This window comes from Psammomys obesus, unplaced genomic scaffold, assembly GCF_907164565.1.
Source record: "Psammomys obesus unplaced genomic scaffold, mPsaObe1.curated_primary_1811, whole genome shotgun sequence".
Lineage (NCBI taxonomy): Eukaryota > Metazoa > Chordata > Mammalia > Rodentia > Muridae > Psammomys > Psammomys obesus.
The window spans coordinates 21781347-21808674 of NW_026585894.1; the positions used below are offsets into that span (position 1 = coordinate 21781347).

At 38.1% G+C, this 27328-nt stretch overlaps 1 protein-coding gene across 1 annotated transcript in view; it reads right to left on the minus strand.

The window, feature by feature from the left end:
* Positions 1 to 5069: 5069 nt before the first annotated feature.
* Otc (ornithine transcarbamylase) overlaps positions 5070 to 27328 on the minus strand; it is a 79159-nt gene continuing 56900 nt past the window's right edge. Inside the window, exons 7-10 of the mRNA XM_055599531.1 lie at positions 24951 to 25004; positions 24707 to 24856; positions 20771 to 20908; positions 5070 to 5567 (exon numbers count right to left, since the gene is read on the minus strand). Coding sequence (XP_055455506.1) covers positions 5508 to 5567; positions 20771 to 20908; positions 24707 to 24856; positions 24951 to 25004 — 402 coding nt within the window. The 3' untranslated portion in view covers positions 5070 to 5507. The remainder of the gene's footprint in view (positions 5568 to 20770; positions 20909 to 24706; positions 24857 to 24950; positions 25005 to 27328) is intronic.

Consider the following 27328-nt stretch of genomic DNA (forward strand, 5'->3'; position numbering starts at 1 on the left):
TGTGCTTCTACTGTGTTATGATAGCCAAGGCTTGCCCTAGTAGGATAGCTGGGCTCTGGTGGTGCCATATTGCCCTAGCTCTTGTTGCTTATATGTATACAAGTTGCAATTTAGCCATCTGGTTGTCCATGGTGCTGGCAGGCCTCTGGGAGTGCAGGCAGGGTTGTGAACCAGAAAATATAGCAAAAAAGACCAGGTGAAGTTTATTCCTGTTGGGTATGCTTTAGGGGTACTTGACAGTCAGGAGACTGAGGGAGTGAGGTTTTAGTGGGGGATGGATGTTACCTCATTGGCCTTAGTGTTGGCAGGCTTTGGGAATTCATTCAGAGTTGTGGGCCAGAAAATGGATTGCAGGGGACAGGATGCATTTCACTGCTGCTGCAGTGTGACCTAAGGGGACCTGGAAAGAAAGGGACCTGGGGTGGGGTCCTACTTTGTCCCAAGTGCATTGCCTCCAAGAATTCAGGAAGATCCATGGGCTAGGAAATGGAACTCAGGAGACAGGGGGCCCCAGGGGTACAACAATCAGCAGGCATGGGATGCAAACCATCATTTTTTTTAGTAGGATATTCACTTATAAGTAAGTATATACTGTGTGTGTCTTTCTGTTTCTGGCTACCTCACTCACGATGATCTTTTCTAGATCCCACCATTTGCCTGCAAATTTCATGATTTCCTTGTTTATAATTGCTAAGTAGTATTCCATTGTGTAAATGTACCACAATTTCTGTATCCATTCCTCCGTTGAGGGACATCTAGGTTGTTTCCAGGTTCTGGCTATTATGAATAAGTTGCTATGAACATGGTTGAGCAAATGTCCTTGTTGTGTACTTGAGCATCTTTCGGATATATGCCTAGGAGTGGTATAACTGGATCTTGAGGAAGAACTACGTTATATACTCACTTAAAAGTGGATAGTAGACCTATGAGACCTAAAATCTGTACACCTAAAGAAAATAAACAAGAAGGAGGACCCAGGGTAATATGATCAATCCTCACTTAGAAAGACAAATGGGATGGACATTGGAAGTAGGAGAAAACAAGTAACAGGACAGGAGCCTACCACAGAGAGCCTCTGAAAGACTACCTAGCAGATGCTGAGACTCATAACCAAACCTTGGGCAGAGTACAGGTAGTCATATGAAAGAAGGGGGATTTAAGTAAGATTTGGAGAAGACAGAAGCTCCACAAGGACCAAATATATCTGGGCACAGGGAATTTTTCTGAGATTGATTCTCCAACCAAGGACCTGCATGGACATAAGTTAGAACCCCTGCTTGGAAGGAGCCCATGGCAGCTCAGTAACCAAGTGGGTTACCTAGTAAGGGGGACATGGACTGTCTCTGACATGAACTCAGTGGCTGGCTCTTTGACCTCCCCACCCCCAAGGGAAGAGCAGCCTTGCTAGGCTACAGAGGAGGACATTGCAGACAGTCCTGATGAGACCTGATAAGCTAAGGTCAGATGGAAGGGGAGGAGGACGTCCCCTATCAGTGGACTTAGAAAGGGACAGGGAGGAGATAAGGGAGGGAGGGTGGGGTTGGGAGGGAATGAGAGAGGGGGCTAGAGCTGGGATACAAAGTAAATAAACTGTAATTAATATAGAAAATAAAATTTAATAAAAAATGAATAAAAACCAAAAAAAAAAAAAAAAAGATAAAGGAGAGACATTGGTGATAGGTCTTTGAGGATTACAGCCTGGTTCTTTGTCTACCCTGAGCTTTTTGTTTCCTAAACTGTCAAGATGCGAACGTTCTTGCCAACATGACTAAGTGCTCTACAATGCCTTCTCAGCTGTATATTCAGGAAGTTAGCCAAAATAAACCCTCCTTCTAAGTTGCTTTTGTCACATATTTTTGTGACAGTGGTACAAGAAGGAACTATAACACCTTATAAGAAGTATAACGTGGTGTCAGCTGTTTGAGAAACTCTATCCCAGAATTTTTGTTAAATGCTTTATTTAACAGTTGCAGGTCATCTCACGATGCGTGGATATTTAAGACTCAGAAGCAAGGTTGGTGCAACCTCCAAGCCTCTTTTTCTGAATCCAATAGGGTGAGCACACCATCCTCTCAAATGGGATCTTCGGTGTTTCAGGTGATAGAGTGGTTGGCTGGTGTCACCCATAAATTCCACATGTAACTGCATGCATTTTGTGAACTGGTTCCGCCCAGCACTTTCGGCTGCACCTGGCTCCTGTCCATAACAGTGATGATCTGGCACAGTCTACCCCAGGATTTTACAATAGTTAAATCATTAAAACTACTAGAGATTGGATCTCCCAGATACCTAGGATAGAAGCAAACATGACTGGCAAACAAACAAAAATATCAATGATTACTGATGATACTCTGCTATACTCATAGACTAGAGCCTAACCCAATTGTCATCCATGAGGCTTCATTTAGCAGCTGATAGGAGCATATAGAGACTCATAGCCAAACATTAGGAGAACATGAGGAGAATCAACTAAGATTCATCTAAACAGGGATCATAAGTGCTTACAGAGACTGAAGCAACAATCACAGTGCCTGTACAGGTCTGTGTTAGGTCCTCTGTACATATGTTATGGTTGTGTAGCTTGGTGTTCTTGTGGAAATCCTAACAGTGGAAGTCGGAAGTGTCTCTGACTCTTTTGCCTGCTCTTGGAACTCTTCCTGCTACTTGTTTGCCTCATTCAGCCTTGACATGAGGGTTGGTGCCGAGTCTTATTGTAACTTCTTATGCTATGTTCAGTTGGTATCCTTGGGAGGCCTGCTTTTTCTGAAGAGAAATGAAGGAGGAGTAGATCTGGAGAAAGAGGAAGACAGGAAGTATGTGTATGTGAGAGAGACAGGTAGGAGTGAAAGGAGGGAAAACTATGTTTAGGATGTAATGTATGAGAGAATCACACACACACACTTATATGAAATATATATACATATATATGAAATATCTAACATTAAATTGTTTTTCTGGAACAAAAGTTAATCTAAAAACTAATCACCAAAACCACATAATCCTACTGATAACTCTTTCCCAATGTAGAAATCCTTACAGTGAAGTTTCATGTGGTTTTCTATTCCCAGTGTTATAGCAGAAAGAGCCTGCAAGAAAAATAACTCTTTGGCTAATTTCATTAATTAAATGCATAGGATTTCTTATATATGTTTGTAACCTAAGGGTCACTGATAGAGTTGTGTTAATCTTTGGAGTTCTAGTAGTTATGTAAAGGGGCGAGGAAGAGCAAAGAGAAAGTTGGAAGAAGATAAAAATAACATTAAGGTCAAACTTACTTTCTTCACTACTTTTTTTCTGGTGATATAAAGATTTCTTAAAAAGAAAAGTTTTCAGAGCTAACAATTTTCTTCCAGGTTTTTTTTTAAATACAAATTAACTCATGTCAAACAGAAAACTTGGAGAATTTTGAGAAAAAACTAAATACATTTTTAACCAAAAAAAAAAAAGTGATTACAAGTTATTTATGTTCTTGAAAAAAACACTAGTCTATACATTTGGTTCAGAAAAAATAGGAGAGGCCACCATCATGGGAGACCATATGGTACTTGAAAGAATATGACTTTGCATATGTGTATATTGCTTGCCCGTGTGTGGATATGAAGGCCAAACATCAACATCTGATTTATTCCTCATTCACTCTTCTTGTTGTCTCTTATTGTTGACTCACTAAACCTGGTGTTTACCCACTGGATAGACTGACAGTGAACTCTGAGTATCAGCCTATCTCCATGCCCTATGCCATGTTAAGGCTACAAGTGCACAAACCACACCTAGCTTTTAAAACATGGCTTCTGGGGATCATAATTCAGGTCCTTATGGCTGTGTGGCAGGTACTTTATAAACTGAACCATTACCCTCGTCCCACTACTTTTAACATAGTAGTTTGAAAGTGAGCCTTCATAAACCATATAGCACCTGATGGTGGAATTGTTCAAATATTCTTTGCTGAAAGAAAATATTCCAGTAAACCCCATTCTCTTTCTCTTTTAAGTGTTTACAATAAACTTCAATAGATGTGAAGGTCACTTTTGATATTTACTGGAAATTTTGATATTTTTTCATTTTATTACAGAATAATGTTTCATTTTATCTTCACTATTAATCTAATTTTTATTAATCTCTTTTTACTCATTTAAGTCATAAATGTCTGTTAAAGACTATCAGTCAACCAGATTGTAAACATGTTTTTTTAAATAAATGTCAAATATAAAGTTAGTTACATTATTTGGGCCAGTGTAAAATGTGTTATTTTTAAGAATAACCTCCTATGTTTTTTTTTTGAGTTTTTTTTTCATTTTTTTATTTTATTTTATTCTTTTTTAATTTTTTTTCTTATTAGTTACATTTTATTAACTCTGTATCCCAGCTGTATCCCGCTCCCTCTTTCCCTCCCAATACCACCCTCCCTACCTCCTCTCTGCCCTTCCCCTTTCCAAGTCCACTGATGGGGGGGGGACCTCCTCCCCATTCATCTGACCCTGTTTTATCATAACCTTCTATGTTATTTAAAATTTCAACTAAAAACATGTCACATCATATCACAGTCATCAGATGATAGAAAATTTGATAATACACAAAAGAAGTCTATTACAACTGTGATGATCCCAGATAGAGAGAAAAAGACAAGATGAAATTTAGCAAATAGTTGATTTATAGAAATAGTTAATGGATGATATGAGTAGATTTGTGATGAACACAGATGTGAAAAATTAAATTGCCTCTACTGGAAAAAATAAAAATTAAGGACTATGTCATTTTCTATTGGGCCTACATTCCTGGATGAGTACCCACACCTTTACCACATGCTAATAGAGCTTCTTTCCACTTGCAACATGAAATAGTCAGTATGTACAAAGATGTATGCTCTTGAAGGACTCCCATCTTTCCACAGATGTTTGGGAAAATACTTCAGTATGAGCAAGTTGTTATTTGTAAAAGACTACATGATCTCTCTGTGACTGCCTTTCTTCCTCATTGGCCTGAAAATGTACCCATTTGCAGGATGTATGTCATTTGATTTCCTTATGTTCTTAAGGGCCATGAACATAGGCTACAGACTTAATAGCAAATGTTATTTGACTGGCAAATGTTTATTTATAAATGAACACGGATGATCATTTAATAAGGCAATAAGCATAGGTTACATTTAATGATATAGACATTATGCAATAAGCATAGTGTTTAGTGTTTAGAAAAAGAAAATATGTGTGACACTAATATGAGACCCAAATGCAATTCAGAAGTTGTGAATTAAAGAGATTGTTTAAACCAAGTCAAGCAGGATAATAAAGCACCTTGAAGTTCTATGTTGTACAACGTATTTGTGTGAAGTAAAATGTTATTCTCAAAAAAAAAAGTCTCACAATTGCAAAGCAATAACAGATGTTACTCATACCATGTACTAGGGATTTGTTTACAATTTTAAATTCTTCTCTTTCCCCCATAAACTGACTTATTCTGTTTTAAAGAGCTTCAAGGATTTTTTTTTCTCTTGACACAATGCAGCATCAAAACTTTGGCTTCTGGAGCATAGGTGAGTAGTCTGTTAGAAGGGATACCATGACAGCCTAGGATGATAGAAGAAAGAGAAATAAATTTATAAACATTAACAACACTCTCCCTTAGGACCTAAAAGAAGAGACTTAGTTTTCAGCTTTTTAGGCTTACAATTAAAATGTGTTTTCCCATGGAAATGATACGGCAACAAGTCTCAACTAATATATTTATTTTTGTTTAGCTAAAAGAAGGTCCTGAGGGATCACACAGACACAGACACACAGACACACACACACACACACACGTGTGTGTGTGTCTGTGTGTGTGTGTTTGCTTAAACACCATGTTTACTTAAGACTCATTCCAGGTCAGAGACTTGAAATGTAATGCCATGGTGCTTGCAATGATTGGGTTTTCCAGACATTATTTGGAGCATGGGTATTGGCCAGTTTTAAAGTAATATAATTCCTCCTATCTCGGTACTGCTTATTTACTCTGTAGTTTAACCACTTGGAACCTATATGGGAGAAGCCATATGTAAGTAACGAATGCAAACTATTGAAGCTAATGAATAATGCCTGCTCTTTGAATTTTTGTTCGATAGAAATGAGATTTAGCTTTACAAACAAGAGTGTAACTTTGTCTTGGTTTGTCAACCACAAATAATTATTATTACTTTTACTCTTCTTCATATCCAAGTAGGGACAGTAGAAATGTTATGAGAAGGAGGATCCAAGATGGCAGAGTCAGGAGGACACTGTGTCTGTGGAGCAGGATAGCAGTGACTGCACAGCAACTAACAGACAAAACTCTGGCCCTTAAAAAAACAGTGATTGTATTTCCTAGGTGAGAGGAAACCCCACTTTGTGGTAAGCAATCAGGTCACCCAGCTAAACCCCGGAAGAATTCCTACAGACACTCTGTGGCCAGGCCAGAGCGACATACCTGCATGATCTGATCATTTTACTAGACTGAATTGTGGACCACACAACACCAGAGACTGGGTTTTACAGTCGAGTGAAAATCCCACAGTGAAAGAAGCAATCGGGACCAATCCTCAGGCCACCCAGACAATCCCTGGATAGGTCCCTAGGCTCAGGCAGGCATTCAGCTGCCAGCCCAGAGACCTGCCTTTCTCCCCTCCACTCACCATCCCAGATAGAACTGTGGGCCCCAGAGCACCAGAGACTGGGTTTCCCTGTCGAGAGGATCAGGTTTGACCTCAGGGCACTCAGCCGAACCCCTACCTCCCCTCAAATTTCTCGGGAAGTGTTCTGGGATTCCTGCAGCTGCCTAGTCGACAGTGAGGAGCCATCCCCTTGCTCCTGCTTGCTCTAATCACCATCTCAGACTGAATGTGGACCCCAAAACATCACAGATTGGGTCTCCCTTTCTGGAGGAAACCCCACTGTGGAGGAACATCAGGTCTGACCTCAGGACATCAAGTTTTGGAAAAGTTTCTGGGTTCCTGCAGGTACCAGATTTTAGTCTCCCACCTTAGGCATGAGTGCTTTGATCACCTGCCAGTTATTACCACTTGGGAACTGGGGCACAGAACTCCAACCTCGGACCTAGAGAAGCCTGTTATCCACAGAATCAGTCCCCAGGTACAGATCCAAGGCACAATCAGTATCTCTAGCAAACCTGACCAAAACGTGGGGCTCCCTGGTTCTTCAAGAGAGCTGTGCCTAGCAAACACAGTGTAAAAACAGCAGCAGCAGCTCACTAAATTCAGAGCAAGAAACCCAGTAGCAGGGCAGCTGTCTCCAGGACTTCTCCAACGACAACAGCCACCACACAGGTCCATATGCCTGAGGTCAGCTGTGGCAATTCCTGAGAAACACTGGCCAATGGGTGACCATACCAAAAAAGCTGAGGAAACCTCCTTCAGGAAAAACCATCTTCCTGCCAAGGGGATTCTCCCCACCCTAGGATTCCAGCTGGCACCAGATACTAACAGCCAACACCCGAGACAACCAGATGGGTAGAGGCCAGCATAAGAGCACAACCAACTAAAGGCAACACAATTTGCTATCTCCAGAACCCAATTATCCAGAGGCAAGTAGCCCTGCATACCCTATTATAAGTGAAGTTCAAGAAGATGACCTTACGTCTATGCTTATAAAGAGGATACTAGAAGAAACAAATAAAATGCATAAAGAAATAGAGGGAGATAAAGTCAGATTATGGCCATCCATAAAGAAATACAGGAAAAGGCAGCTAAAGAATTTGTTTGCTTTAGAGAGGAAGTAATTAAATCACTGAAAGAAATAAAAGAAAAAGAGGGTTATTCAAACAAACAGGTGAAGGAATTGAAGGAAAAACAGGAAAATATAGTCAGACAGGAGAAGGAAATCAACAAAACTGTTCAAGATCTGAAGACAGAAGTGGAAAAATTAAAACACAAATGGAGGAAATTATGGACAGGAAGAACTTAGGGAAGAAATCAGGATGTACAGAGGTAAGCATAACCAACAGACTACAAGAGACAGAAGAAAGAATCTCAGGTGTGGAAGATACAATGGAAGAAATTGATGTATCTGTCAAAAATATTAAATCTAAAAAATTCTTGACACAAACTATCCAAGAAACCTAACCTAAGACAACATGAAAAGACAAAACCGAAGAATAATAGGAATAGGGGAAAAAAGAAGATTACCATCTCAAAGATGCAGAAAATATTTTTAACAAAATCATAGAAGACAATTTCCCCAATTTAAAGGAGAGGCCTATAAGCATATAAGAGGCCTACAGAACACCTAATAAATCAGACCAGAAAAGAGAATCCTCCCTCCACGTAATAAAAAGAACAGTAAGTATACAGAACAAAGAAAAAATAAAAAAGCTGCAAGAGAAAACAAGGCAAGTAAAGTAGAATGTCAAACCAATCAGAATTACACCTGATTTCTCAACAGAGACTATGAAAGCCAGAAGGGTTTCATATCATGGCGACCCTAAGAGAACACAGATGTCAGTCCAGGCTACTATAACCAGCAAAACTCTCAATTATCATAGATGGAGAAAACAAGATATTCAGCGACAAAAACAAATTAAAACAATACCCACACACACAAATCCAGCATTACAAAAGATACTAGAAAGAAAAATACAACCCAAGAAAGCTAACTACATTCAGAAAAACACAAGAAATAAATAACACCACTACAGAAAAACTAAAAGTAGCCAAGCACACAAACACACTACCACTACCCACATCAAAATCAAAGGATCTAACAGTCACTGGTGATTAATCTCTCTCGACATCAATGGACTCAACTCTCCAATAAGAAGAGACAGACTAACAGAATGGATGCATAAACAAGACCCAACAATCTGTTGCATAAAAGAAAGACATCAAGGTAACAAAGATAGATAGATATTACCTGAGAGTAAAGGGCTGGAAGATGAATTTCCAAATAAATGGATCCAAGAAGCAAGGATGAGTGGACATTGTGATATCTAATAAAATAGACTTTCAACCAAAATTAATCAGAAGAAGTGGGGAAGGTCACTTCAAGTTCATCAAAGGAAAATTCCACAAAGAAGACATCACAATTCTGAACATCTATGCCCCAAACAAAAGGGCATCCATAGTTGTAAAAGAAACATTAATAAAAGCTAAACCGCATAGATCCCCACACATTAATATTGGAATAATTCATCACCCCACTCTCAACAAAGAACAGGTCAAAAAACAGAAATTAAACAAAGAAACAATGATTCTAACAGATGTCATGAATCAAATGGACCTAACAGAACTTTTCACCCAAACAAAAAAAGAATTTACCTTCTTCTCAGTACCACATGAAACCTTCTCCAAATTAAACCATATAGCTGGTCACAAAGCAAGCCTCAACAGACAAAAGAAGATTATTTCAATTTCTTGTATCCTATCTGAACATCATGGACTAAAGCTGGACCTCAACAACAACAGAAATAGCAAAAAGCCTATGCATACATGGCAACTGAACAACTCACTACTCAATGACAGCTGAGTCAGGGATGAAATAAAGAAAGAAATTAAAGTCTTCCTAGAGTTCAATGAAATGAAGGCACAACATGCCCAAACTTATGGGACACAATCAAAACAAGGAAAGAGGAAAGTTCGTGGCACTAAGTTTCTTCAAGAGGAAATTCGAAACATCTTATTAAAGCAACTTATTGGCTCACCTAAAAGTCCTAGAAAAAAAGAATCAGACACACCCAAGAGGAGTAGACAGCTGTAAATAATCAAAATCAAGGGTGAAATCAATGAACTAGAAACAGAAAAAACAATTAAAGAATCAATGAAACCAAGGGTTGGTCCTTTGAGAAAATTAACAAGATAGACAAACCCTTAACCAAACTAACTAAAAGGCAGAAAGACACTATCCAAACCAACAAAGTCAGAAATGAAAAGTGGGAAATAACAACAGACACTGAGAAAATTCAAACAATCATTAGGTCTTACTTCAAAATCCTCTGAACCACAAAATTTGAAAATCTAAATGAAATGGACAATTTTCTTGATCAATTTCACTTACCAAAGCTGAATCAAGACGAGGTAAAAAAAATTTAAATAGTCCTATACTCCCTAAAAAAAAATAAAAGCTGCCATCAAAAGTCTCCCATCTGTATCTTTTGTGGAACATTTATTTACACAGTGGAATATTACTCAACAATTAAAAACAAGTAAATCCTGAAATTTGCTGGCAAATGGTGGGATCTAGAAAAGACTGTCCTGAGTGAAGTATCATGGAAGCAGAAGGACAGTATATACTCAATTATAAATAAATATTAGACATATAATATAGGAAAAACATACTAAAATCTGTACACCTAAAGAACCTAAGCAAGAAGGAGGATCCTGGGTAAGATGATCAATCCTCACTCAGAAAGACAAATGGAATGTACATTGGAAGAAGTAGAAAACAGAAAACAGGACAGAAACCTACCATGGAGGGCCACTGAAAGACTTTGCCCAGCAGTATATCAAAGCAGATGCTGAGACTCACAACCAAACTTTGCGCAGAGTGCAGGGAATCTTAGGAAACAAGTGAGAGATAGAAAGACCTGGAGAGGACAGGAGCTCCACAAGGAGAGCAACAGAACAAAAAGTCTGGGCCCCGGGGTCTTTTTTGAGATTGATATTCCAACCAAGGACCATGCATGGATATAACCTAGAACCCCTGCTCTGATGGAGTGCATTGCAGCTCAGTCTCCAAGTGGGTATCCTAGTAAGGGGAACAGGGGCTGTCTCTGACATGAACTAGTGGCTGGTTCTTTGATCACTTCCCCCTGAGGGGGTAGCAGCCTTGCCAGACCACAGAAGAAGACAATGCAGCCAGTACTGATGAGACCTGATAAGCTAGGTTCAAATGGAAGGGGAGGAGGTCCTCCCCTATCAGTGAGTAGACTTGCAGAAGAGCATGGGAGGAGAGGACAGAGGGAGAGTGGGATTAAGAGAGAATGAAGGAGGGGGCTGCAGACGGGAAAAATAAATATTCTCTAATTAATACAAAAATAAAAAATAAAAATTTAAAAAGTCTCCCATCTGAAAAAAAAAGTCCAGGGCCAGATGGTCTCTGCACAGAATTCTACCAATTCTTCAAAAAAAGAGCTAACAGCAATACTCTTCAAACTATTCCACAAAATTGAAACAGAAGGAGCATTACCAAACTCATTGAAGCCACAGTCACCTTGATACCTAAACCTCACAAAGACCCAACAAAGAAAGAGAATTTCAGGCCAAGCTCTCTTATGAACATTGATGCAAAAATTATCAACAAAGTATTCTCAAACCGAATCCAAGAACACATCAAAGATATCATCCACTATGACCATGTATGCAAGGGAGGGTTTAATATATGGAAATCTATCAATCTAATCCACCATATAAACAAACTGAAAGAAAAAAAAAACACATGATAATCTCCTCAGATGCTGAAAAAGCATTTATATAATATAATCCAACTCTTGTTTGTGTTTAAAGTCCAGGAGAGATCAGGGATATACAGCACTTACCTAAACATAGAAAAGGCGATATACAGCAAGACTAGAGCCAACATCAAACTAATTGGAGAGAAACTTAAATCAATCCCACACAAACCATGGACCAGCAAGGCTGCACACTCTCTTCATATCTCTTCAACATAGTTCTTGAAGTCCTTGTTATTGCAATTAGACAATTAAAGGAGATCAGGGGATTCAAATCAGAAAGAAAGAAGTCAAAGTATCACTATTTACAGATGATATAATAGCATACATGAATGACCCAAAAATTCTACCAGGGAACTCCTACAGATGATAAACACCTTCAACAAAGTGGCTGGATAAAAAAATTAACACACACACACACACACACACACACACACACACACACAATCAGTAGCCCTCCTGTATACAAAGACCAATGGGCTTAGAAAGAAATTAGGGAAACAACACCCTTCACAATAGCCACAAAGCACATAAAGTACCTTGGTGTAACTCTAACCAAGCAAGTCAAAAGACTTGTATGAAAGAAACTTCAAATCTCAGAAGAAAGAAATAGAAGCAGATATCAGAAGATGGAAAGATCTCCCATGCTCATGGATTGGCAGGATTAACATAGTAAAAATGGCCATCTTACCAAAACCAATCTACAGATTCAATGCAATTACTAATACAATTCTTTACAGACCTTGAAAGGAAAATTCTCAACTTCATGTGGAAAAACAAAAAACCCGGAAACTCTAAAACAATCCTCTACAATAAAAGATCTTCTGGAGCAACAGTTATAAAAACTGCATGGTATTGGCATAGTAAGCAACTGGTGGAACAATGGAATTGAATAGAAGACCCAAAATAAACCCACACACTTATGGACACCCAATTTTTGACAAAGGTGCCAAAACTATACAATGGAAAAAAGATAGCATCTTCAACAAATGGTGCTGGTTTAACTGGTTATCAACATGTAGAAAAATGAAAATAGATCCATACTTATCACCATGCATAAAACTAAAGTCCAAGTGGATCAAAGACCTCAACATAAAATCAGACACACTAAACCTGTTAGAAGAAAAAGTGGAGAAGTCCCTTGAACTCATTGGCACAGAAAACAACTTCCTGAACAGAACACCAACAGCACAGGCTCTAATAGCAACAATCAACAAATGGAACCTCATAAAAGTGAAAAGCTTCTGGAATGCAAAGGACACTGTCATCAGAACAAAACAACAGCCTATAGATTGGCAAAGGATCTTCACCAACACTATATCTGACAGAGGGCTAAGATCCAGAATATATAAATAACTCGAGAAGTTAAGCACTAACATTGCTAAGCAGAGAATTCTGAATAGAAGAAAACCAAATGGCAGAGAAACACTTAAAGAAATGCTCAACATTCTTAGCCATCGGGGAAATGCAAATCAAAATGACCTTGAGATTTCACCTCACACCTATCAGAATGGCTAACATGAAAAACTCAAGTAACAATACATACTGGAGAGGGTGAGGAGAAAGGTGGGAATGTAAATTTGTTCAGCCAGTTTGGAAATCAATCTGGCCCTTTCTCAGACAATTAGGAATAGTGGTACCTTCTAGGCATATATCCAGAATATGCTCAAGTATACAGTAAGGAACTTTGCTCAACCATATTTGTAGCAGCTTTATTTGTGATAGCCAGAGTCTGGAAACCACCCAGATGTCCCTAAATAAGGAATGAATACAGAAATTGTGGTACATTTACACAATGGTATAATACTCAGCAGTTAAAAACAAGGAAATAATGAAATTTGCAGGCAAATGATGGGATTTAGAAAAGATTATCGTGAGTGAGGTATCCCAGAAGCAGAAAGACACACATAGTATATATTCACTTATAAGTATATTATTATATATAATATATAATTATATTTAAAATATATTTATATATTATATTTATTAATATATAATATATAAGTATTATATTAGACATATAATACAGGATAATCATACTAAAATCTGTACACCTAAAGAAGCTAAATATGAAGGAAGACCCTGGATAAGATGCTCAATCCTCATTCAGAAAGGCAAATGGGATTGACATTGGAAGAAGTTGAAAACAAGGAACAATATAGGAGCCTACCCCAGAGGCCCTCTGAAAGACTACCCAGCAGAGTATTAAAGAAGATGCTGAGACTGATAGCCAAACTTTGGGCAGAGTGCAGGGAATCTTATGCAATCAAGGGGAGATAGAAAGACCTGGAAAGGACAGGAGCTCCACAAGGAGAGCAACAGAACCAAAAAATCTGAGCCCAAGGGTCTTTTCTGAGACTGATACTCCAACCAAGTACCATGCATGGAGATAACCCAGAACCCCTGCACAGGTGTAGCCCATGGCATCTCAGTCTCCAAGTAGGTTCCCTAGTAAAGGAACAGGGACTGTCTATGACATCAACTCAGTGGCTGGCTATTTGATCACATCCTCCTGAGTGGAAGGGCAGCCTTACCAGGCCACAGAGGAAGACAATGCAGTCAGTTCTGATGAGACCTGATTGGCTAGGGTTAGATAGAAGGGGAGGAAGACCTCCCCTATCAGTGGAACAGGGAAGGGGCATGGTTTGACAAGAGGGAGGAAGGGTGGATTACTGTATTAGGCCGTACAAGCACTGTGTTTTCACCACTGCAGACAATTGTACCATACAACACTACTCTAGGGAATGATTTCCTACTATACAGCTTCATTTAAAATCAGGATACAAGGAAGAAAGACACTACCTGACTTCCACATCTAAGATGAATGCAGTGAGTATTACAATGTATATCACTCCCAGAATGTAGAACCTGTTCCTATCCCGTGAAAAGTCTTCAAAGGAAAACTGTGCTTTTATAGTTCCTTTGTAAGGCCTCCATATTAATTATGTTCCCACAGGTGCATTCCCAACAGTCTTGTTAACACAGCATTCTCTACACACTGCACAGGTCTTTAGATGCTTTTGTTTCAAAATAGAAACAAAAGGCACCCTTTCCTCTGCAGAAAGTTTGATTTTTGTATTTTTCTGTGATTGGTAAAAAGGCAATACTTACAAAATTCCTGGTAGAGTTTTTTTGTTTTTGTTTTTTTTCCTCTGTGTCTACATTTTTTAACCCATGGTACTAAAGTAACTTAAAGAGACTCTTTAAAAAATTCTATACTTCAGCCAAGTGGTGGTGGCACAGGCCTTTAATCCCAGCACTCAGGAGGCACAGGCAAGCTGATGTCTGAGTTTGAGGCCAACCTGGTCTACAGAGTGAGTACCAGGATAGTCAGAGCTACACAGAGAAACACTGTCTCAAAAAAAAAAATTCTGTACTTAAAAGCACTGTTATCTGGATGGTCCATAAATATGTAACACCTTTGCAAATACAATTCCCAATACTCAGATTCATTCACTCCTCTCCAAGCTAGGATTTGCCATTTAAAATACAGTATGCCTAGTTAATTTGCAATTTCCAATAAACAATAAAAATTTTAATATAAGTATATTCCACACACTATTTAGAACATACTTATAGTTTAAAATGCATCATTTAGATGACATCTCTATGTAAGTGTAATTTTTAATTTTACTGTTTTTGGCAAAACTGTCCATTTCTAAGTTTTTGTTTTGTTTTGTGAAAATAAACTTGACATGTTGTATATTTATGAGCAATAAAACCCAAGATGCTGACCTGTAACCCTCCCCCCAAGAGCTTAAATAGTTTAATTTATTAAATGTTTTTATCCTAGAATGTCCTCCCTGGGTCTTTTTTATGAATGTCCTACTTTACCAACGTCTCCATAGGCTATCCACTCTCCAGCATCCTTTTAACCACTTTAAAATTTTATCGTTTAAAAGCAACACCCAGTATTTTTGTTTACTTGTCCTTACACTGAAATGAAAGAGAATGATCATTCTTAAGTACAATGGCCTTGTCTGTGATGTTCTGAAACTATGCCTAGAAGAGTGAGTGCTTGCAACATGCCCTAAATATGTGTTTTATAAATTTTAATTATCTATGTGTATCTATGTGACTCCTGGATAGGTAGAACAATTGTAGGATATTGTCAATTTAGAGGATACCACACACACACACAAAATCACAGTGGTTCTGAATCTAAAGGTCATTTGGAATAAGCACAGAATAATTTTATTGCCTATAAAACAGGAATGCAGTCTAGATGACCTCCAAGGTCTCACCTTGGTTGAAAATATTCTGCACTTAGAAATTGTAACAGACTACGTGAGGGTTTCATATTATTCTTTTGTGTTTTCATTTTAAATTCCTCAGGGCCTGGCAGAGAATCTGGAAACATTTAGAAGCACAAATCATGTGGCTAAAGTGAACTGAACTTTAAGGGACCTCCAAATTATCCAGCACAGGGACAATGAGTCCAGCCATCTACTGCCACTTTTTCAGTGTTCATGTCAAGAATATTAATCTGTTTTGCCCCTCTTTCTGTTCTACACCAAAGAGAGACTCACAAAGTAGCCTATTGATGACACTCGTGACCCAATTAAAATCAACCCTCATTTGTAATCTCTGACTCATTGTGCTAATTTTACGGGTGAGAAGATTGGGACAATTTATCCAAGATGACACAGATGGTTGGTATTGAAGCAGTTTGGTAGAAGGTGTTTCTTCACAGCCAGTTCAGCATTCTTAGACTCTCTACATTCATTTTAACATGGCCCTACCTTCTAGATTTTATTAAGATAAATCTTTTTCTAATAAGAGTATTCTCTAGCAATGGTGATGGTGAGAAAACATAAGATCTAGATGGATATCATGGGCTAGAAAAGTTCACTGTGTGAAAGTATGTTTCTGTAAACATTTTAACCACAACAATACATTATACAGTTAAGTTTGAAAATAAAAAGAACTTAAACATGTTTGTATAATATGCTTAAAAATTTCAGAAATAGACCATCTCCATGTTTGAGATTTTAGATTTTGTTTTGTTTTTCTCTAGCTTATTTAGTTTTTAATTTTAAGCTTTTACATTAATTACATTTTATTCGTTTTGTATCCCAGCTGTAGCACCCTCCCTCATTCCCTCCCAATCCCACTCTCACTTCCTCATCTGCTCCCATGCCCCTCTCCAAGTCCACTGATAGGGGAGGTCCTCCTCCCCCTTCATTTGATCCTGGTTTATCAGGTCTCATCAAGACTGGCTGCAATATCCTCCTCTGGGGCCTTGCAAAGCTACTCCTCCCTCGGGGGTGGGTAGGTCAAAAAGCCAGCCACTGAGTTCATATCATAGACAGGCCCTGTTCCCCTTACTATGGTACCCATTTTGAGAATGAGCTGCCATGGGCTACATCTGAGCAAGTGTTCTATTTTATGTCCATGAATGGACCTTGGTTGGAGTATCAGTCTCAGAAAAGACCCCTGGGCTCAGATTTTTTGGTTCTCTTGCTCTCCTTGTGAAGCTCCTGTCCTCTCTAGGTCTTACTAATTCCTCCTTCTTTCATATGATTCCCTACACACTGCCTAAAGTTTGGTTATGTGTCTCAACATCTGCTTTGATTTACTGCTAGGTAGAGTCTTTCAGAGGCCCTCTGTGGTAGGCTCCTTTCCTGTTTCCTGTTTTCTCCATATTCTGATGTCCATCCCTTTTGCCTTTCTAAGTGAAGACTGATAATCTTACCCAGGGTCTTCCTTCATAATTAGCTTCTTTAGGTGTATAGATTTTAGTATGTTAATCCTATATTATATGTCTAATATCCACTCATATGTGAGTATATACCATGTGTGTATTTCTGCTTCTGGGATACCTCACTCACAATGATCTTTTCTAGATCCTACCATTTGCGTGCAAATTTCATGATTTCTTTGTTTTTAATTGCTGAGTAGTATTACATTGTATAAATGTACCACTACTTCTGTATCCATTCCTCCGCTGAGGGACATCTGGGTTGTTTTCAAGTTCTGGCTATCATGAATAAAGCTGTTACAAACATGGTTGAGCAAATGTCCTTGTGCACTTGAGCATATTTTGGATGTATGTCTAGAGTTGGTATAGCTGTATCTTGAGGAAGTACTATTCCTAATTTTCTGAGAAAGCACCAGATTGATTTCCAAAGTGATTGTACAAGTTTACATTCCCATCAGAAATGGAGGGGGGTTCCCCTTTCTCCATATCCTCTCCAGCATGTATTGTCACTTGAGTTTTTGATCTTAACCATTCTGATGGGTGTAAGATGACATCTCAGGGTCGTTTTGATTTGTAGCTCCCTGATGAATAAGGATATTGAGCATTTCTTTAAGTGTTTCTCGGCCATTCAATATTCTTGTACAGAGAATTCTCTGTTTAGCTCCATACCCCATTTTTAATTGGATTACTTGATTTGTTGCTTTTTAACTTCTTTAGTTCTTTATATATTCTAGATATTAGCCCTCCGTATCTCTTCAACACAGTGCTTGAAGTCCTACCTAGAGCAGTAAGACAACTAAAGGAGATCAAGGGGATACAATTTGGAAAAGAAGAAGTAAAAGTATCACTATTTGCAGATGATATGATAGAATACTTGAGCAACCCCAAAAATTCAACCAGAGAACTCCTCCAGCTGATAAATACCTTCAGCAAAGTGGCTGGCTACAAAATTAACTAAAAAAAAAAAAAATCAGAAGCCCTCATGTATATCAAAGACAAAAGGGCTGAGAAAGAAATTAGGGAAACAACACCCTTCACAATAGCCACTAATAACATAAAGTTCCTTGGTGTGACTCTAATCAAGCAAGTGAAGACCTGTTTGAAAAAAACTTCATTTCTCTGAAGAAAGAAATTGATCAGAAGATGGAAAGATCTCCTGTGCTCATTGATCGGTAGGATTAACATAGTGAAAATGGCAGTCTCCTCAAAAGCAATCTACAGATTCAATGCAATTCTCAGCAAAATACCAATACAATTCTTTACACACCTTGAAAGAAAAATTCTCAACTTCATATGGACAAACAAAAAACCTCAGAATTTCCAAAACGATCCTGTACAACAACAGATCATCTGGAGGTATCTCCATCCCTGATCTCAAGCTGTACTACAGAGCAATAGTAATAAAAACTGCATGATATTGGCAGAGAAACAGAATGGTGGATCAAAGGAACTGAATAGAACATCCAGAAATAAACTAACACAAAAATCAAGTAGTATCTATACATACTTGATTTTTGACAAAGAAGCCCAAACCATTCAATGGAAAAAAGACACCGTCTTTAACAAATGGTGCTGATACAACTGGATGTCCACATGTAGAAAAATTTAAATAGATCCATATTTATCACCCTGCACAAGTCCAAGTGGTTCAAAGATATCAACATAAAACCAGACACACTAAATCAGTTAGAGGAAAAAGTGGAGAAGAGCCTAGAACTCACTGACACAGGAGATTTCAGATTTTTTAAAGCTTTTCCCCTAGTATTTCTACAACCTTCTGAAAAGATTTACTTGGATCATTTTCAGAACTCCAGTTACACGCTAGGAAAAAAAAATAGAGTGTGAGGGGAAATTTTACTATGTCTTTTCCTAAGGTGAATGTTGGAGACTTTTCATTTTCTAATTTCTTCATCTAGATCTTTAATACTCAAAAATATGGTCAAAAAGACAATAGCACTTGAATTATCTAGGTTCTCATTAGAAATGCTAACTCTCAAGCCCCATCACAGAGCTAGTAAATCTATGCTCTCACTTAACAAAAAAAAAAAAAAAGAAAGAAAAGAAATAAACACTAAATCCTCAGAGACTAGCCTAGATAACAAAGCAATTCCAGTTTTAGCCAAAATTAGTGTCCTTCTGCTTACTATATCCGATCAAACCCCGAAGAAAATAATTATGATGCTATGATAATATTGATAATGCATTAGGCACTATACCAAAATTTTCATGTATTATTTAATGTTTACAATGATCCTATTCTCACTGATGGATGAATAAATAATTATTACATAGTCCTTCCCAACCTACGTTACTATGTTGATTAGAAGCTAATACTACATTTCCCAGACTTCTGTGAAGTACAGGAATGGTCATAAGTTACATCTACTGAAGACTTGGATATACAAGTCTTTGATATACAACATGCAATGGAAACCATTCTCTTAAAGATTGAATCTTGTGTTCCATTATGAGGTTGAAGTGTCTGTTTCAGCTAGTACATCTGATTGCAGTGGCTCTAGATACCAGACTGTGGGTGGTTGTAGTTGTAATTTTACTGGCTATAAAACATCCACAGTGGGATGCTGTAATTTTCCTGCCTGTGATGTCCTTGCTATGTGATGTTACATAATTATTCCCAATATCCCCCCTTCCAAGATATTTTTAATGTCTGTTAATGAACCTCTTTCCATATAGTCACCTAGGACGGAGTCTGTTGTTGCCATTGAGACTCTGCTAGTGCAATAATTGAGATCGGCTAAATTCCTTTAAAAAATGGAAAGGCTAACTTATAGCATGTGTATATTCAGTTTTCCATAGACATTTCCCAGTGAATATTGCAAAGCAGTCTTAAGGTTAAAAATTCTTAGCATATCAGATGATGACCAATGGCTTCAGCTGAAAGGAGCTAATAATGTGTGAAATAGGTTTGCCATGAATTTTATAAATGCTCTATAATTATAAACAAATGTATCCAAATGGCCAAACTCAGAGAACTAAACTTATTTGGTTAAGGCATCAATAAAAGAATAAAAAAGGAAAAGAGGAGAAGAAGGAAGTGATATCTTTTTGAACGACCATTTTACACCAGGCACTGAATTAGGAGCTTCAGTGAACACAGAGAGATTAAACACTGAGAGCTCTATACACATAATAGTTGGCAGATAATAGTAACTACTTCTTATCGCAGTACAAATTTTGATTAAAAGTAGATAAATTTGGAAGAGGATCAATTTTACTTCATTAAAGTATACCATGCATGCATGCTAATAAGAAACACTGGTTTGTGAACTTTCTGAACAAAAATAAACATCAAACTGACAAAATGGCTCAGCAGGTACACACAACTTTCCCCAAAATTTGAGGACCTGAGATTGACCTCCAGGACGCACATGGTGAAAGCCAAGAACTGACTCCTGCAAAAACCTCGTCCTACCTCCAGTTACACACCTTATTAAGTGCATGCCACCCCTCCCTGAACACTCAAAAATAATTAAGTAAAATAGAATTTAAAATTAAAAATAGATGTCATAAGAGCAATCAGTATAGTTGGATAAACTTGGATACTTATTCCTTACCCCAAAGTATGAATTGTCAAGTTGTAAGCACAATTATAGATGTTTCACCATTCTACCCCCACCCCCCATCCTTCTTCTTTACCATGATTGTCCACTTTCTATTTTCTGCCTCTGGGAACACTAAGGACCGTGGAGAATAAAACACCTCATCATCCACTTCTTCTGGCTTTCTAGGCAAGCAGTGTAAAAATGTCCAGTCAGATGCAGCAACTTTAGCTGTCTAAAGAGATGGGGATAAGATCACATTTTGAGTATTAACTCTTGTATGTGGTAGTCATGTATATCTTCTTCAGTAATTAATAACACATTTGTCCTGGCATAATGTATCACTACAAGGTAAAGGGGTAGAGGGAAGTTTTTAGTTGAAGATACCAAGGATAATGCATTAGTTCCTTCAAACTATAATATTTTATAGTCACTCATTTAAATTTGGGAAAGCATCACTACAAATTAAACCAGTTATTCACTTTTCTAGTATTCTGTCTAGTGGGGCAATGGAAGTTTTAGTAAAGAACTCTCCTGACATGTAGTTGATAGCAAAAGTTGCCAATATACAAAGAAGTTACTTTGATACAATGGTATTCTATTTTGAGCTTTTTTTCAAATTATGAGTTTTAGCATTTGAAGCATACCTTGTCACAAATTAAAATAATTTTGAAGAAAGCAGTGAGGTAGGAGTACATTAAAAAGGATTCAGAGCACTCAGCACTAGTTATTTTCTTCCAAATGCAAATGTGCCAGCTCTCTCAATTTTCACCCGCAGTTAAATCCCAAAAGTAACATTCCCCATCCATTTCCATTTTTCACATTCAGATTTAAAACTACATTGCCTCATACTTTTTAACCTCAAAATTACTGCCTTTGTACTGAAATTTTATTTCACATCTAAGTTGAGAATAATTGAGCTCCTAAAGTACTGGCAAATGAGATGGAAAGGAGGTAGCATTTATACCTGTCAAATGTCAGTAAAATTATTATTCTTCAAGCCTGCAGTACCAGAACCAGAAAATCACCCAAGGCACGCATGAGGCAACCCATAGATAAGTTAAAACAGCCTCACCAAATATTTGAAACATATATGACAAAAAGATTAGCCATGTTGTATACAAAGCTCCACAACCAGTGATGGACTGGGGATAGGACTATCTCTGACATGAACTGATTGGCCTGATCTTTAATTACCTCCCCCTGAGGGGGAAGCAGTGTTACCAGGCCACAGAAGAAGACAGTGCAGCCACTCCTGATGAGACCTAATAGACTAGGATCAGAAGGAAGGAAAAGAAGACCCCCCCCCCAATCAGTGGACTTGGGGAGGGGCATGCATGCAGAGGGTGGAGGAAGGGAGGGATTGGGATGGGAGGAGGGAGGGAACCACAGGGGGATACAAAGTGAATACAGTGTAATTAATAAAGAATAAAAAAAGAAAGTAAAGATATGATAGCAAATTAAGGACATAGACATGGAATGACCAATAAATATGAAAAATGCTTAACATAATAAGAAATAAGGCAAATTTTAGAAATCACAGGATATTATTTTCTCTACAATTTGCAAGATGTAAATGTAAATAACAAAGAACAGAGTATATGTGGAGAAAGAACAATAATTTACTTCTGCAAGGGTTTAAACTATTCATCCTGTTTAGATGAACCATCACTGTATTTTTAAAAGCATATAACACATCACAGAAAATTTCTTCCTTTAGAAACTTACTTTCTAGTAACACTTGACAAAGAAATATGGATAAGGTGTTCATTGTAGAATTGTTTGAATATTTTAAATACATAAATGAATATATCAATAACAATTATTGTGGGGAAATTACAATTCACTTGTACTTTGGAATTTTATATGCAATACTGCAATGAATAAAAAACCTGTGACAATGAGTTGTGGCTAGTAACAAGTGTCTGTGGTACTTTTCTACATATAGATGTTGGGAATAAGTTCACTTTGTGGAAATGGAATCATCTTTATATTTACCTTTTGTGAATTTTTGTTTACATGCATGTCATTCAATAATAACATTAACAACAACAACAATAATAACAATTTCATTTAAAAATATGCAGGGTTGGGCTGGAGAGATGGCTCAGAGGTTAAGAGCACTGGTTGCTCTTCCAGAGGTCCTGAGTGCAATTCCCAGTAACCACATGGTGGCTCCCAACCACCTGTAATGAGATTTGATGCCCTCTTCTGGAATGCAGGCCTACATGCAGGCAGAACACTGTATACATATCAAGAAATAAATCTTAAAAAAAAGTGCAGGGTGGCTTACATAGTGATGGGAAGAGGGACTGCCTCTGACATAAACTGATTGGCCTGCTCTTTGATCACCTCCCCCTGAGGGGGGAGCAACCTTACCAGGCCACAGAAGAAGACAATGCAGCCATTCCTGATGTGATCTGACAGATTAAGATCAGAAGGAAGGAGAGGAGGACCTCCCCTATCAGTGGACGTGGGGAGGAGCATGCATGCAGAAAGGGGAGGTAGGGTGGGGTCAGGAGGGGAGGAGGGAGGGGCTTCTGGAGGGATAAAAAATGAATAAAGTGTAATTAATAATAATAATAATAATAATAATAATAATAATGATAATGATAATAATAATAATAAAGTAAAAAAGTGCAGGGTCAGCAGTTAAGAGCACTGCTGCTCTGCCAGAGGACCTGGGTTTGATTTTTAGCACCCACACGGTGGTGCACAACTATCTGTAACTCCAGCTCAAGGAGATCCAATGCTCTTTGTGGCTTCCATGGGAACTGCATGTAAGCAATGCACAGGTATACATGGAGGCAAAACACCCATACACATAAAATAAAAAGTAAAATAAAACACTTTTAAAAACTGAAAATATCTAAATGAATTGATTTTTAAAAAATCTAAGTTTTGTCAAGAAGGGGGAAAAAAAAAACAAGTGAGAATATATCTAAACTACCCTGTATCAAAAATCAAACAAACATTTGTAGGTGAATGGGCATATATATGTAAATGTGCAAAAATATAAAAGGAACCACATTATATTGTTAAATGGTAGTTAGCTATGGAAACAGTCACTGTTGAGAGAAAGGGAGAAAGAAAATAAATAACCATGTTATTTTTATATATTGATAAAAGGGGGAAACTTTTTTGCTTTGTTTTTCAAACTTTGGTATGTAATAAAAAATTATTTGTTACTTTATTCATATTTTTTATGCTTTTGTGTAATCACTGTCTCCACTTCAATGTACTCCTGTTGTTTGGAATATGCTTTCAACAGAGGTTCTCAAAGTGTGGCCCTCAAGTAGCAGAATTTCATTATGCGGGAATCAGATAGAATGCAAATTTTTACATGCAAGACCCACTGAATCAGAAGACCTGGAGTTGGGGCCTTCCAGCCGAGGATAAGAATACACACAGGCCATTCTGATGATTGTTTAAGATTGAAACATAGAGTGGGTGTGGTAGAGTTCTTTACCTAACTTTCTCTAGGCCCTGGGCTCCATGCCAGTGTTTAACATTGCAGACAACAACAACAAAAAGGCAAGGGAAGGAAAGGAGGCAAGCAGGAAGAAAAAATTGATATGCAGCTTTTCTGATATTCCTGGAAGGCATTAGATTAAACGGAATTCTCCTAGGACAGTTTGTAAAGCTATCATTGGTTTAAGAGAGATTAGAAAATAAAAGCAAGGCATGCAAGAACATGGCAAGCTTTTCTTATGGGAGAAATCTTAAGGAATTGCAAGCATCAGAAGTAACCTGATTTCTCTGCATTTACACAAAGTAAAGCATTTGGGGACTTCTGTTGTTGTTAGAGGGGGGAAGCTTACTCCACAGCACAAGCTTTAGATTTCTTTGTCATAAGTGTTTTTTTCCCCAAGAATATTGGTAATCTTTAGGAGGTGAGAGATCTTGTTGGGTTGCAGTGTATCTTTAATAGAGTATAAAAGGTCAGTCAACTGTCCCTAAAGTGAGTGGGTGATGAGGTAGTTCTAGTCTTTATGAGTTCAATTAGTGAACTCAGAGAAGCATCAATTTGTACCTTCATTGTAACCTGGTAACCTTGGAAAGCCTGAAGACGCTTTTGCTTCTCCTCCTCTTGTCCCATGCTTATCCAAGTGTCTGTAATTAATACATTGCTTCCACGGGCTGCTTCCAATGGATCATTTGTCATTGAGAACTTGGTACCATTCTAGCACAGAGAAGTTTGCTGATTAGAAAAAATAAAAATAAAAACTTCAAAGGACAGACAAAGGCAATTTGAACATTACAAATAAAGAGCATACCTCCTTGGCATACTGCTCTGCCTGCTTGATTATATTAGGATCTGGCTCATAACCCTGCAAGAAGAAAATTGAGCTGTTATTTAGGTAATTAGAGAATTTAATTATAAATGGTACTATTTAATAGCTCTTATATCTAACACATATCTAATGTGTCTTAAAACAAAACAAAAGAAAGCCTAAAATAGTCTTTCTCTTTTCTTTTAAAAGATATAGCTTATCCATGGTCAGTAGAGCATATTGAAGCTGTCATGGTGTCCTTTGAACTAACTATCTCTGTTTTCCTCAGTCATAAAGGCAAATACAGAGCATGGTACTTTCTACCTCTCTTTGATAGACCTCTCCTTGACGTTTTAATAGTATAAGAGGGCTATACACATAACTGTAGAGCCTAATGTATTTTTATCTCTGCTTTGCACACACAGCTTCATTTTTGTGTAACATGCTTCCCCACCTCGCTCTTTCCATGGACAAGTTTTTGACGTCCTTGTTTGAATGACCACTCCACAGAAAAGCACTCTGGGACCTCTCCAGCTAAATACCAATGGGCTTCTGTCTTATTCTTTTCCAAGAGAGGAGGACTTGCTGTGAAATGTCATTTATTATTGTTTTTAGAATGGTTTGGAAAAGTAAGTAAGGTACCTATAAAGAGATGCGCAATTCTTAGGATTAAATGATTTTGCATCCTGGGAGTCTTGTTTACTCACCCTAGTCCCAGCTCTAGTGGATATTCTGCAGGTAGCTAAATTAGCTAAAACTATTGCCAAGTCATAATGCCATCATGAGTCTTCTCCACTCACTATTCTATTTGTAGACAACAGTGTGACTTGTTTAGTACTTGCTTCTTATATCAAAGCTAATTAAGTGCCTCAAGCCTTTCTTCCTAAAATACATCTCTCCTGCTTTTGTCTCCTTTAATTCTTCTCAATATACTGCCACAACAAAGTCAATCTTCTTGTCCCTGTACATATTTTGCCATTTTCTACCATCCCAGCCTTTCACCCTTGAATATCTCCTCTTGAGTGCCTTTATCTGAACATGAACTCTAGCCTCACCTCCATGTCAGTTCAAACCCCATGATTTGCTGGAGAGGTTGTGGAGAAAGGGGAACCCTCCTCCACTGCTGGTGGGAATGTAAACTGGTACAACCACTCTGGAAATCTATCTGGCGCTTTCTAAGACAATTAGGAATAGTGCTTCCTCAAGATCCAGCTATACCACTGTTAGGTATATACCCAAAGTTTGCTCAAGTACACAAAAGGGATATTTGCTCAACCATGTTTATAGCAGCTTTATTTGTAATAGCCAGAACCTGGAAACAACCCAGATGTCTGTCAACGGAGGAATGGATACAGAAATTGTGGTATTTTTACACAATGGAATACTACTCAGCAATCAAAAAGGAGGAAATCATGAAATTTGCAGGCAAATGGTGGGACCTAGAAAAGATCATCCTGAGTGAAATATCCCAGAAGGAGAAAGACAAACACAGTATATACTCACTTATATAGACCTATAAGATATAATAAACATAATGAAATCTGTACACCTAAAAAAGATAATCAAGAGAGTAGACATGGGGTAAGATGATCAATCCTCGTTTAGAATGACAGATGGGATGTGCATTGAACGTATGACAGGAGTCTACTGAGCGCATTGGAAAGACTCTAACTAGCAGTGTTTTCAAAGCAAAGACTCATGACCAAACCTTTGGCAGAGTACAGGGAATCATAAGAAAGAAGGGGAGTTAGTCTGATGAGGAAAGGATAGGAGCTCCACAAGGACCAAAGATATCTGGGCACAGGGTCTTTTCTGAGACTGATATGCAACCAAGGACCATGTATGAATGTAACCTAGAACCTCTGCTCAGATGTAGCCTGTGGTAGCTCAGTAACCAATTGGTTTCCCATAGTAAGGGGAACAAGGACTATTTCTAACAGGAACTCAATGACTGGCTCTTTGGCCTCCCCACCCCCCAAGGGAGGAGCAGTCCTGTTAGGCCACAGAGGAGAGCTTTGCAGCCAGTCCTGAAGATACCTGATAAAACAGGATCAGATGAGTGGGGAGGAGGTCCCCCCTATCAGTGGACTTGGCAAGGGGCACGGTGGAGAGGAGAGAGGGAGGGAGAGAAGGAGGGACTGGGAGGGAATGAGGGATCGGGACACGGCTGGGGTACAGAGTTAATAAAATGTAACTGATAAGAAAAAAATAAAATACAAAAAAACCCCCATGATTATGCACAGCCCCTCCATTTTGTATGGATTTCTTCTGAATGTTGTGATATTTTCTTCACACCTTCATTGTCATGAATAATCATGATTAAAAGGACTTACTCGAGCTGGAGGGAACGGGAACTCCACAAGCAGAGCAACAGAACAAGA